We start from the raw sequence: 14,077 nt of genomic DNA, 5'->3' as shown, positions 1-14,077 counted from the left end.
CACCCAGGACCTAGCCCCCCGCCGCCCACGCGCGCTCATACCCACACCCCGACCCCGTGGAAAGTAACAATCTCAGCCTCACGCCAGTGAAGCCCGTGACAGCCTCAGTGTCTCACAAACCCGGTCAGACACAAGAGTATCAAAATGTCTCTTTATTGGAAAAACGAACAACTGTTCCAAACACTCCAGGCCGCCGCCTCCGCAGCTCCTCCGCAGCCAATTCTTCAAGCATCCCCTGGCCCACCCAGGCCTGGTTCCCACCAGGCCTGCCTGAGGGCTGCTCCCGCCCAGTCACCGCTGCCCAGGTGCCCGTCACAGAGTCTGGGAGGCAGGCTGTGATGAATTCCTAGGCCTGGGGCAAGAGAAAGGTGTCCTCTGTCTCCGGAAGAGGGGGCGTGGGCCCCCCCAGCTGGGAGTCTCCTCAGTCTTGGGGCCAGCATCTTTGGTCTCCTGGAGGAAGAGGACAGAAGCCAGTCCTCCGGGCCCCACTGCACTCCCACGGCCGCCTCTGCCCCACCTGAAGTGCCAGCTGCCACGCTTCCCTGGTCTCAGCCTCAGTCTCTTTCTGCATCATCCTGCCCTCCTTTCTTCCTCCTGCCAGTGTCCTGTTATTTTTAGCTTTGGCTCTTTAGTGCAGGATCTTCCTCTCCTGCCGTCTTCTCTAGGCCCAGCTGCCATCCTCATACACCACGGCCCCCAACCCCGCCCCCCACCATGCCCCAGACCCAGCATTTCCCATCAGGTGTGGCTGCCCAGCCCACAGCCACATCTCTGCCTGCCACCCCATTCATACTGCTTACTCCTCAGGCCTCCTGATGTATCTCCTAAGCCTCTCAGCTCCTCCCAGGCTCTTCTGGTTCTTTCTCCCCACCTGTGACTCCTAACCCAGGTCTCCCCAAGGGGTTTCCTTGCCTCTGCCTTCCTCACCCACCTCCTCCTACAGCAACTTCCCTTCCCATCTGCCAGGCCCTTGGCCTCCTCTTCTGGCCTCGCTGCCCCCCCTTCCTTACTGTCCTTGGAGGCTAGGGGAACTGCTAGATCGATGACTGGTCCAGTTCCAATTCGGGCTCAGGCTCAGCCTCCTCCTTCACCCTCTGCCGGATCTCATCAGCCTCAGCCCGCTCCTCCTCCTCGTAGAAGTCCTTGTCCAGGCGCTCGAGATGCGCCATCTGCACCAGGGCCTCCTGGCGGTAGTTGTTCTCCTCCGTACACGGGTTGTCCAGCAGCACCAAGGCTCGCAGCTTGGGCAGGTCCCGCAGCTTGGCGAGCTCCCCCAGGTCAGCCACCATGTTGCCCCTGCCGGTGTGGTGGGGAGGTGTTCACGAGAGAACAATGGGCTTCGGAGGCCAGCTACCAGGTTTGGGACCTCAGGGGGAGTCTCCCACCAGGCTCCGGTTTCTCTAGAAACATGGCCTCTGTGGATTGGCCTGCCACGCACTGCCAGATGTGCTGCAGAGACGCTGTGTAACCCTACTCCTGTCCTGTTCTGCCCTTCAGGGAATCCCTAGGTGCCACAGTCTATTCTGTAATGTGTCATATTTATCTTTTCGGAGCAGCAGAGCTAGGTCTCAGCCCTGTCTTGTAGTTGGGGAGTAGGGGGGAGTCTCCTTTGTAGGGACAGATTTCTGTGTCATCACACCTAATCAAAGGTTAGAAGGTAGGACCCGAGCCAGTGGAGAAGGAAATGGGCTCTAGGGTCATGGAGACGGTGCTGTCTTGGTGCTCCCACAGGAAGGAGCCTGGAGCTGGGGATGGGTCAGGGCCTCCCAGCCTGAAGAATAAGCTTCCTCCCCTCAAGTACCTCATTGTAGGATACTGTGTATTGGTTTCATGCTCTTGCCTCACACCTTTGTGACATCAGGCTTAAATGTTTCAGCCTTATCTCAAGAGAGGCACTGAACCACGCTGGTGTTTCTTAGGGGCTGGACTGTCCTTGCTTGCAGGTCTTTGGCCCCAGGGGCACCTCCCAGTCACTGAGACAACCCCTCCGCCCCACACTTACTTCCAAACATTCCTGGTATATAGCCACTGAGGAAGGTCCATTATCCCTGTCTAGACCATTAACAGGAACACAATACCCCCTGCACCCTACCAGACCCAGGGGGCAGAGCTAATTAGCAAGAGACGCTCCAGCAGTCAAAGCAGGACTTCGGGCCTCAACGTACAACCACCACTCCCTACTTGGAGACTCTTTTTCCACTGCCAGCCTCGAGGATTTGTCTTTGTTGACGAAGGAGGCAATTTCCTTACGTCTTTGCTTAAAGATACACAATAAAATCCTCCATCCGACAAGAGCTGCTGCAAGAAAATCGCCCCTGATCCTCAGCGCCTTTCCATCTAGAGATTTTCTTTTAAATACTCTTCTCACCTCAAATCTGAACACGGGGACTTCCCTGGTGGCACACTGGTTAAGAATCTGTCTGCCAATTCAGGGGACACGGGTTCGAGCCCTGGTCCGGGAAGATCCCACGTGCCGCGGAGCAACTAAGCCCGTGCGCCACAACTACTGAGCCTGCGTCCTAGAGCCCGCGAGCCACAACTACTGAGCCCATGTGCCACAACTACTGAAGCCAGCGTGCCTAGAGCCTGTGCTCCGCAACAAGAGAAGCCACCGCAATGAGAAACCCGTGCACCGCAATGAAGAGTAGCCCCCGCTCGCCGCAACTAGAGAAAGCCCACGCGCAGCAACGAAGACCCAACGCAGCCAAAAATAAATAAATCAATAAATAAATTTATGGGAAAAAAAACAGAAACAAATCTGAGCATGTCTTGTGTTTTATAGCAGTATGGGGCCATCCCTTACAGGTGGGGCTCAGAAGAAGAGAGGCAGGAAACTGGAAGGGGAATTGGGGCCCAGGAGATGGAGAAGGGCAGTGGAAACTTATACGGGATGGAGCCAGACTGTGAGTCCCTGAGAACAGGGACCATCTCTGATTCCTTCAGATGGTTCCCAAAACACAGCACAAGGCCTGGCACATAGTACGTTCTCCATATGTGGGTTGAATGAATAGGATTCAGGGGTCTCAGGCTACAAAGGTCTCAGTGCTGTAATTAGGACGGAGGCAGAAGAAAGTAAGGACAGGAGGGGTGAGGATCAGGACAGAGGATGAGGTGAGAATCTGGGGGTGGTCTAGAACTGGGGGATTGGGACCAGGGAGAAACATAGGGTCAAAGGTGGCTCCTGGTCAGGGGTAGAGGCAAGGTGGGCCTGGAGGGGGTTCATACCTTAGGTTGAGGTACTGCAGTGATTTCATTTCCTTGGAGAAGCCACTCAGAGTTTCAATCTGGTTGTCTCGAAGATGCAAGGTAGTGAGATTGCATAGGTTTTCCAAGCCTTCCACCTTCTTCAACAGGTTCTGGGCCTAGACCCCAGGATACAGTAGATAGATTGGGAGAGGGGAGCAGGAAGAGGGAAGGAAATCAGAAAGAGATGCAGCGAAAGAGCAAATCTAAGAGGTAGAGAGGGTACAGGAGGGGAGTGGAGGTGGGTAGAGACCCGTGTAGCGAGTAAAGAATCCAGAAGAAGCTGCCAACCCAGAGAAAGCTCAGCAGTAACTCTCACTGCCCATCCCAGCACAGCCACCTCTGATTAAGGAGGAGATTCTTCAACCCACCGCCCAGGCCAAGAGCCTCACTGCTCCACTGAGGAGAAATGGCTTCAGCTCCATCCTGGAATGAGGCAACTCAAGAATCTAAAAGCCTAGGCACGTAAGGGGCCTCCTTAGCCTGACCTGAACCTCAGTTATGCACATGGTGCTGCTACCTGTATCAAAGTAAACTGTCTCTATATTATCCACACACTGTGTATTATCAGCCCTGCTAGGTGGTGAGCACCTTGTCTGTTTTGACTCTGAATCCACACAGCATCTGGCACCAAGTAAGCACTCAGAAAATGATACCTATGATGATGATGATGAAGTTAGTAGGTAAGTCTACTAGAACCAGGCATCCTGGCCCCCAGGACAGTGCCCCCTTCCCAGCACCAACCACCCTCTGACCCAGTGAGCTACCAGGAAGAGGTTCTTCAGCTTAGGAAGGTTGATTCCCAGGGTGCTGTTCAGCTGGTTCCCCCGAAGCTCCAGTGTGTGCAGGCTGATCAGCTTTTGGGGGTCCAGACCTGTCACCATGTGGATGTGGTTCCCTGAGAAGGAGGGTGTCAAGAGTTCAAAGGGCCACTTCAAATGTTCAGCAGTAGAGCCTGAATCTGGGGAGCCTCTGTGTCATCTTCTCTAATGCCAGGTGATACGAGGAGGCACAGCTCCAGACTTAAGAGCTGCGGAGCCCTGGACAGTGGTCTGGCAGTCCAAGGGCCTATGGATGTGCCCACCTAAGTCTTTGAGGAGTGAATGAGGGGTGCCCAGCAATGTGTATGGCTAACTCCCTCTCCTCCTTCAAGTCTTTGCTCAAATGTCAACTTCCCAATGACACTTGTCCTAACCAACCTGTTTGAAATCGCCACCCCTGCTCCCCCACCTTTCCTTTACCCTGATTTTTTCCATAGCACTTATCTCCTTTTAACATGCTTTATAAATTTACTTATTTTTTAAATTTTTTATTTATTTTTGGCCGTGTTGGGTCTTTTGTTACTGTGCATGGGCTTTCTCTAGTTGCAGTGCACGGGCTTCTCACTGTGGTGGCTTCTCTTGTTGCGGAGTACAGGCTCTAGGTGCGCGGGCATCAGTAGTTGCGGCGCACGGGCTCAGTAGTTGTGGCTCGTGGGCTAAGTTGCTCCGCAGCACGTGGGATCTTCCTGGACCAGGGCTCAAACCTGTGTTCCCTGCATTGGCAGGCAGATTCTTAACCACTGCGCCACCAGGGAAGTCTCTAAATGTACTTATTTACTGTGATCATTGGGACTTCCCTGGTGGCCCAGTGGCTAAGACGCCATGCTTCCACTGCAGGGGATACGGGTTCGATCCCTGCTTGGGGAACTAAGATACCGCATGACACACAGTGCAGCCAAAGATTAAAAATAAAATACTGATCACTGATGATTGCCTGCCTCCCTTGACTACAGTGTAAGCTACAGGAGAATAGGGGTTTTCTTTGTTTTGTTCACTGCTACATCTCCAGCACAAAGAACTGTCATCGTGAACCATCGTGAGTGTCTGAATGAGTGAATGAACGAGTGCAGATTGCTGTGTGGCACAGCCAAGGACCATACTGCCCACCTCTGTTGGCCCCAGACGAGGAAGGAATGTTGTGAGGCCCAGCCTAAGGCCCCACCTTTGAGATCCAGGCTGGCCAGACGAGGATGAGAGATGCCCTCAGTGTCGGTGATCTGGTTATAGGCAAAGCTGGCGATCTGCAGGTAGGGCAGTTCGTTCAAGCGGGCACTCCGCAGCCGGTTGCCGTCAGCCCTGAGCCAGAGCAGGTGGGTGAGGTGACTGAGTGGGGACAAGTCTGTCAAGTGGTTTTCGGAAACATCCACATAGCGCAGATGGATGTAGGAACGCAGCAAGTAGATGTCTGTCAGAACCCTAGGAGACGGTAGAGGCCAGGGTCAGGGTTAAGAATCCAGCAAGGACTGTCAGAAGTACTAGAGCAGAGGGCAGTTTGAAGATGGCTTAGAGTGGAGAGGAGAGTGGCTGACAGAAGGGAGGGCTGGGGAGGGGGAAGAGAAGGTAGGTGGGTTCTCAACGGTGGGCAGGGACCTTGTGTCTGTGAAGGGCTGAGAAGCGACACTCTGAAAGACAAGGGAGGGAGTCCAACGGGAATCCCCACCTCCAGCCCATACCCTCACAGCCTCCAATTGCCCAGGCCAGCTCTGACACAGGGAGTCACAGCATCCTGAAAAGTAGACTCTATCCTTCCCTCCTCACTGGTCCAGGATGCCAGAGATCCAACCTCAGCCGAAACACCCAGGGGGGAGGCTGAGAAAGGACACTGGGTCCCACATCCTCAGACCTCTTCTGGTCCCCCATGAACACACCTGTCTTTAACCTCCAGCTTGACGTAAGCATGGGCCAGTCCATTACCCGTCTTGCAGAGCGCAGAAAGCCCTTCCTTCATCATGTCCTCTGTGAGGGGCGTGGACATCCACTGCAGGAGGAAGCGGACTCAGGCATCCCTTCCACCCCAGCCCTTAAGCCCGGCCCCCTCTGCTTCCAAGCTCTCACTTCCTCAGGGTCTTCTCCCTCTTTCCTGTGGTCCTCCCACTCCTCTGTCTCCTTCTCGTCGTCTTCCCTTTCCAGACCATCCAGGTCTGGCTCAAAGTCTTCCAGATCATCTTCATCTGACATTTTTCTTCCCTGCTGAAGGCTCTGGAGTCAAATCCAGTTAGGTCCCGGCCCTGAGGAAGAAGGTCTCCTCAGCGTCTGCCAAGGCTCCCTCCCTCACCTCCATGAACGGGTACCCCTCTCATCACCCTATCACCCCAGACCTCCCGCCAGCGATGCGTCTTTCCTCATCCCTGTGAACATCTCATTTGGACTCCCAACCTCCACTTCATACTTCCCACCAAGGACCCCTCTCACTTGGATGCCTTCCCAGACCCCCAAGGCATTTCCTGCCCTTCTCAGGGGCTCCCACTCCTCCAGCAGCTCGGTGTCCAGCTTCCTGGACTTCCCTCTCCTTAGTTCTTCCCACTTCTGCCTTAAGCCACGGTCTCCTCCAAACCTCCCTGCCGCCCCCTCCCATCCCCTCCCATCTCTATAACCCCTGTTCTACTCCTTTCTTCTAACTCTCCCACGCCGCGTAGACCCATTTCCCTGTCCCCTCTGGGACACCAGCCTGACACGCAGCCTCCAACCCTCCCACTCAATCAATCTTCCTCTGCAAAGGGGCGCAGACCCTGGTTCTGCTCAACTAGAAGCTCTACTGGAGAAGGCTTGGCCCCGAGAGGGAAGGACTGTTTGGTAGAGGGCAAGGGAGGAGGAGTTGTGTCCTGCTGTTATGGCAACGGGGAGGCCGGGCACTGGCCTTCCGCAGCTGGCAGCCGTTGAGAGAAGAGCTGCGAATAACCGAACTGAAAATCCGCCGCGAAGCAAGCAGACCGGTAGTTGCCTGGTTACGAGCCCAATTTCCCAGTCCTAGGAACCCGGATGAGGGGCGGTAATTGGCCCGCTAAAAAGGCCAGTGGGCGTGGCTTAGTAGAGCTGAGGGGCGGGGCTAGCCATTGCACCATGCGAGACCTTAAAGGACAACCTCAATGCAGAAGTACTGTGAATTCAAAAGAAACTCATTCCCTGAAGTAAAAGGTGGGGAAGAAGGGCAAGAAATACCAAGTGGTGGGTGGCGCAGTGGTTAAGAATCCACCTGCCAATGCAGGGGGCAGGGGTTCGAGCCCTGGTCCAGGAAAATCCTACGTGCCACGGAGCCACTAAGTCCGTGCGCCACAACTACTGAGCCTGCGCTCTAAAGCCCGCGAGCCACAACTACTGAAGCCCAAGTACCACAACTACTGAAGCCTGCGCGCCCAGAGCCTGTGCTCCCAACAAGAGAAGCCACCGCAATGAGAAGCCCACGCACCACAACAAGAGTAGCCCCCTCTCACCACAACTAGAGAAAGCCCATGCGCAGCAATGAAGACCCAATGCAGCCAAAATAAGTAAATAAATAAACTTATGAAGTATTTGGTCTGGTTCCCCCACCAATAATTATTTTCAGGTAGACCTCTGGCAGGTGGCTTCCTGGAGTGGAAGGAGCCCAGGCCCGATGTATCTTAAGACCTGGATTGTTGGGAATCCCCTGGCAGTCCAGTGGTTAGGACTCAGTGCTTTCACTGCCATGGCCTGGGTTCGATCCCTGGTCAGGGAAATAAGATCCCACAAGCTGCGCAGCAAGGCCGAAAAAAAAAAGAAAAGAAAAGAAAGCCTGTTTTGGAGTCCTGACAGATCTGTAATTCACTAGCAAGTTACCTAAGACCCCACTTTCTCATCTATAAAATAAGTTTAACTATACCAACTGACAGGGATGGAGTAAGAGTGTGATGTATGCTGAAGCACTGTATCGATTGCTAAACCCAGCTTGGGACCATTTCCATCCATCCTCATCTTTTGATGCAAACCTTCTGTGGGATATAAAGGGAGAAAATCCAGCAGGAGCCACTAAAATAATCCTCATCCGGCACTGTCATATAAACAATCAAGAAGAATTGGTACAGCCACACCCAGGCACTCAAGCCTGTGTGACTTGTTGAAGGAGATGGAAAAGAGAGGTTGAGATGCAACAGATATTTCTGGAGGGACGTTGTGCCAGATATTTCTGCCAGACATGTGTGGGATGCCTTTGCAAGTGCTATTGAATCTCCACATCAGTCCTGTGGGATAGATATTTGGGAGAAGAGGAAATTAAGGCTTAGCGAAGCTAATATTCCCGCATGGGGGAAGGGAGATATTACCAATCCTGTAGAATCTAATGTAAATAAAACAATTAGGTCTCAAGGTAACATGTCGTGTGATTAATTGTTAACGTGTGCGTTACAGACTATACAACAGGAAAAGTGGTCTGATGGCAGATGTGTTGAGTTGAAAATCGGGAAATACTACCTCCTGCCTTGTCCGGCTTGGCTAATATAGTTCACAGACAAATCTGTTCACTTGGTATCATGGAACTAGCTGGGGTTTTAAAGTCAGAGAGAGCAGGTTCCAAACCCACTCCACCACTTAATAGCTGCATGTTCCTCAGCAGGTTATATCATTTTACTGAGGTTTCATTCTCACATTTTTGAAATGGGGATAAACATGTCCACCTCAAAAGACTGCTGGACAGTTAAAAGAGTGTCAGTTACCGCCTTCACTTAGTTGTCCCTCGTAAACATCTCCCACCCACCCCTTGCCTGTTTCCTCGGTCCTGGGGGTGTTGTGAGGAATAAAAAAGAGTAAATAGGGGACTTCCCTGGTGGCGCAGTGGTTAAGAATCCGCCTGCCAATGCAGGGACACGGGTTCGAGCCCTGGTTCAGGAAGATCCCACATGCCATGGAGCAACTAAGCCCATGCACCACAACTACTGAGCCTGCGTGCTACAACTACTGAATTCCATGTGCCTAGAGCCTGTGCTCTGCAACAAGAGAAGCCACCACAATGAGAAGCCCGCGCACCGCAACAAAGAGTAGCCCTTGCTCGCCGCAACTAGAGAAAGCCTGTGCGCAGCAATGAAGACCCAATGCAGCCAAAAATAAATAAATTAATTAATTAATGGGAAAAAAAAGAGTAGATAGGAAAGCTCTCTGAAGGGCTAGAAGTGCTTTGCAAAAGAGTTATCACATTGCTGGAGTGTGGAGAAGGGGAACATCCAGGTGGTTTGATGTAGTCGGAGAGAAAGGATGTGATTTTCTTCCTTGGCGCAGAGGAAAGGGAGGTATCATTTAGCATGCTTTTGTTAAGCACATACTCTCTGCCAGGCTGGACTGGCTGGGCACTCAAGGACAATAAAACACAGGCCCTGTCTTCAGGGGGCTTACAGTCCAGGGATAGGGTTAGTGGACAAGTAATTCAATATAATGAGAAATATGTTATAATAATGAAACCCAGCACTTACAGGGCTTTTATGAAGTGCCAGGGGATAATTTTATAATACACATGCACACATAATATCACATATGCAGGGCAGAGATTCTAGACAGAGGAGGCGCCGGTATTAAGTCCTGGAGGACAAAGAGCTCAGTGTCAGTGGAAGGAAGGCAGGGGTTCTGCTGGCTGGAGTGGAGGTGCACTCAGGGGCATGAGGGAGGGGCAACAGACGGCTGGACTTTATCCCCAAAGCTGTAAGGAGCCGCTGGAGGTTTGATTTTGTTTTGTTGGCAAGGACTGAATTGATGCCGTGGAATGAGAGCTAGAAACTCCACGTCCTTCTCAGTGACATCCTTCCCCCAGTGCCTGGTCCAGAGAACATCTCCTTCGATTACAAAAGTACTATTTAATTAAAATAAAAATGCAAATAGGGCTTCCCTGGTGGCGCAGTGGTTGGGAGTCCGCCTGCCGATGCAGGGGACACGGGTTCATGCCCCGGTCCGGGAAGATCCCACATGCCGCAGAGCGGCTGGGCCCGTGAGCCATGGCCTCTGAGCCTGCGCGTCCGGAGCCTGTTCTGCACAACGGGAGAGGCCACAACAGTGAGAGGCCCGCGTACTGCAAAAAAAAAATAATAATAAAGCAAATAATAGAGATGTGTATATAGAGGAACATAAAAGTCCATGATCTCCCTCAGCACCACTCTCATTAATATATAGATTTTTAAAAGACAAAAATGGTATCAATCATACATACATCTGGATTATTTTCATTTAACAATATGTCTTAGACATCTTTCATATTACTAAACATTTATCTACCTCTTTGTTTATAGTTTTCTAAGTCTTCCATTATATAGCTATATGGTAATTTTTTAACTGTTTTCTGTTGAGGTGTATTAACTTCAAAGAAAATTATCAACATTATAAACAATCCTGCAATAGAAATCCTCATAGATATATCTTTGCTCTTCGGTGTGAGTACTCTGTAACAGTACTTCTCAAATTTTAGTGTGCATAGGAATTGCCTGAGGAGCTCATTAAAATGTAGATTCCGACCCCTTAAAGTGATACCAATGCTGCTGGTCCATGGACCGCATTTTGAGTAACATGGCTCTGTGGAATACATTCTTAGGAGGTGCAGTTTCTGGTTCAAAGTGTATGTACTTATCTTTACCAGTCCTAATAGATTGAAAAATAGATATGTCGATATTATTTTTTTCAGGGAGGTTCGTTTATTATGGCATTTTTAAGTTATAATTAACATGCAATATTATATTAGTTTCAGGTATACAACATAGTGATTTGATGTTTTTATACATTGTGAAATGATCACCCCAATAAGATGAGTTACCATCTGTCACCACACAAAGTTGTACAGTATTGACTATATTCCCTATGTGTACACTATATCCTCATGATTTATTTTATAGCTGGAAGTTTGTACCTCTCAATCCCCTTCATCTGTTTTATCCATCCCTCCATCCCCTGGCCCTCTGGCAACCACCAGTTTTTTCTCTGTATCTATGAGTCAGCTTCTGTTTTGTTTGTTCATTTGTTTTGGTTTTTAGATTCCACATAAAAGTGAAATCATGCGGTATTGTTTTTCTCTGTTTGACTTATTTTAGTTAGTGTAATATCCTCTCTCTGACTTACTTTACTTAGCGTAATATCCTCTAAGTCTATCCATGTTGCTGCAAATGGAAGATTTCATTCCTTTTTTATGGCCAAGTAATATTCCACTACCACACACACACACACACACACACACACACACCTTCTTTATCCATTCATCTATGGATGGACACTTAGGTTACTTCCATATCTAGCTACTGTAAATACTGCTGCAATGAACACAGGGGTGCACATATCGTTTGAATTAGTACTTTCGTTTTCTTCAGATAAATACCTAGAAGTGGAATTGCTGAATCATATAGTAGTTCTATTTTTAATTTTTTGAGGAACCTCCATACTGTTTTCCATAGTGGCTGCACCAATTTACATTCCCACCAACAGTGTGTGAGGATTCCCTTTTCTCCACATCCTCGCCAACATTTGTTTTTCTTGTCTTTTTAATAATAACCATTATCAAATAACCACAGAATTATTGTAATTTGCATTTTTGATTGTTGGTGAGGTTTTTTTAATTTGTCTATGTATTTGTATTTATTTTACAAAATGCCTTTTCATGTCCTTTTTCATGTTCCTGCTAAGTCATTAATTTTTAAAATTGATTTGTAGGAGCTTTAGATGATCTGAATATTAACTGTGGTGGAAACGGCCAGTTTCTTACCTGATATTCATTCTTGCCATCTATCTCACTAACAGAACTGTTTTTAAACAGCTTATATAAATGAAGTTATACAACATGTGGTCCTTTGCGTCTGGTTTCTTTCACTTAGCATTATGTTTTCAAAGTTCATCTGTGTTGTAGCATGTATCAGTACTTCATCCCCTCTTAATTGCTGAACAATATTCCATTGTATGGTTTATACCACATTTTATTTTATTTCTTCATTCATCAGTTGAGAGACATTTGGTTCTTTCCATTTTTTGGCTATTATGAATAATGCTACTATGAACGTTCATGTACAAATTTTTGTGTGGCCAAATATTTCCATTTCCCTTGGTTATACACCCAAATAGCATCAATAAAAAATACTTTTAGTATCAAGATATTGAGTTCTATACAGTAATGAATGGATTCCAAAGGAGGACATGATTCTTTGCCATGTGGAGATTTCATTCTAAAATATTTACAGTTTCAACATGTTCATTTATTCAACTATGAATATTGAGTGCTTACTAGGTACCAGGCATTTTGCTAGAAGCCTGAAATAAAATGTTACAAATAGAACCAGACCTCATATATTTCAACTAGTTTATTGGCCATTTTTTCCTTACAAGTGGAATTGTAAGTGGATCATATGGTAACTCTATATTTATCCTTTGAGAAACTGCCAAACTGTTTTCCAAAGTGGCTGCCCCACATTACATTTCTACCAGCAGTGTTTGAGGGTTCTAATTTCTCCGTATCCTGGCCAACATTTGCTATTACCTGTTTTTGATTATAGCTGTCCTAGTGGATATGAAGTGGTATTTCATTGTGGTTTTGATTTGCATTTCCCTGATGGCTAAAGTTGTTAAGCATCTTTTTTGTTTTCATTGGCCCTTCGTATATCTTCTTTGAGGAACTGTCTGCTTAAACTCTTTGCTTATTTTTTAATTGAATTTTTTTGTCTTCTCATTCTTGAGCTAACAGAACTTTTATATTACTGGGGCCACACTGTGCCCAGCTTAAAAAATATATATATGTTTCTCAACCTCCATTCACTGCTGATAGGTCGGTTAGTGAAACTTCTAGAATGTCCCTTTTTCCTCCTCCCCTTTCTCTTACTTCCTCTGTAAAGTAGAAATGTGATGGCAGGAGTTCCAGCAACCACATGGGGCTGTGAGATGACCCAGAGAATATGAGCCACATGCTAAGATGCCAGAACAAAAGTAGAAAGCAGCCTACGATACAGAAGATATCATGAAGCTATCGTACCACCACTGAACTGCCTGTCTCCAGACTTATTTTATGTAAAGAGAAAAGCTGGTTAAGCCTCTGGGTTTGGGGGAATCTATGTTGTAGGCAAATGCAATTCTTAGTTGATTATAACAAATTATCTCAAAACTTAGTAGCTTAAAACATTTATCATCTCAGTTTCTGTGAATCAGGAATCTAAAAGTATCTTAGCTTGGGCTACAGTTATCTGATGGATTGACTGGGCCTGGAGATGGTTCAGTGACATGGCTGTTAGCAGGACTGTTCCTTGCCATATGGGCTTCTCCACAGGACTGCCTGAGTGTCCTCACAATTAGGCAGCTGGCTTCCCCCAAGAGAGAAGGAGACCAAGGTGGAAGCCACTGTGCCTTTTATGACTTAGTCTCCAAAGTCACACAGATCACTTCTACTTTATTCTATTTTTAGCAGCTAGTCACTAAGTGCAGCCCACACTTAAGTAGAGGGGAAATAGGCTCCACCTCTTGAAGAGAGGAGTATCAAAGAATTGGTGGACGCGCAGGCTCAGCGGCCATGGCTCACGGGCCCAGCCGCTCCATGGCATGTGGGATCTCCCCGGACCGGGGCATGAACCCGTGTCCCCTGCATCGGCAGGCGGACTCTCAACCACTGCACCACCAGGGAAGCCCCGCGCCTTATCTCTTTACTTTAGCAGAGCTGAGCTTCTGCCACTAGCTTTGTCCTTGGAGTGTCTGGGTGAGAACAAATCTTCAGTTTTACTCCACTAGACAAGCTCCAGCTGTCCAGCCCAGAGGCTCATCTATCTCCTACCTCAGGCAGAGCAAAGAACCTTCTTTTCCAGCATACCCCACTACCCTTGGATACAGTTTAATGTGAGATGATAAATGAGATGATCCTTATGAGATGTCCTTTAATACTATTTGGTCAGAGTTTCTGTGACTCAGTGGAAAGCATCTCGATAAACCTGTCCTTGTAAAATCAGTGATAGATACTCAGAAGATTTTTTTTTTTTTTTGGCTTCGCCGTGCAGCTTGTGGGATGTTAGTTCCCAGACCAGGGATCGAACCTGGGCCCTTGGCAGTAAAACCACCGAGTCCTA

General features: G+C 48.6%; 1 protein-coding gene across 2 annotated transcripts; it reads right to left on the bottom strand.

Annotated features, from left to right (window-relative positions):
• Nucleotides 1–263: 263 nt before the first annotated feature.
• Nucleotides 264–6,835, bottom strand: LRRC23 (leucine rich repeat containing 23). 2 transcript variants are annotated; one of them, XM_081248487.1, is made up of 8 exons: nt 6,793–6,835; nt 6,120–6,292; nt 5,933–6,042; nt 5,227–5,480; nt 4,011–4,141; nt 3,226–3,362; nt 1,011–1,296; nt 264–450 (listed from the first exon to the last, which is right to left on the bottom strand). In XM_081248487.1, the coding sequence occupies exons 2-7, from the start codon at nt 6,240–6,242 to the stop codon at nt 1,035–1,037; spliced, it is 1,017 nt and encodes a 338-aa protein (XP_081104613.1). In that variant the 5' UTR covers nt 6,243–6,292; nt 6,793–6,835; the 3' UTR covers nt 264–450; nt 1,011–1,034. The 2 variants fall into 2 exon arrangements, with proteins under 2 accessions (XP_081104613.1, XP_081104614.1); XM_081248488.1 differs by lacking the exon at nt 6,793–6,835 and having other exon boundaries at nt 264–352; nt 6,120–6,409.
• Nucleotides 6,836–14,077: the final 7,242 nt, after the last annotated feature.

Source organism: Mesoplodon bidens (assembly GCF_964165515.1).
Source record: "Mesoplodon bidens genome assembly, chromosome: 11".
NCBI lineage: Eukaryota > Metazoa > Chordata > Mammalia > Artiodactyla > Ziphiidae > Mesoplodon > Mesoplodon bidens.
Note: the sequence above shows the minus strand (reverse complement) of the source record. Positions and strands in the feature narration are given on the sequence as shown.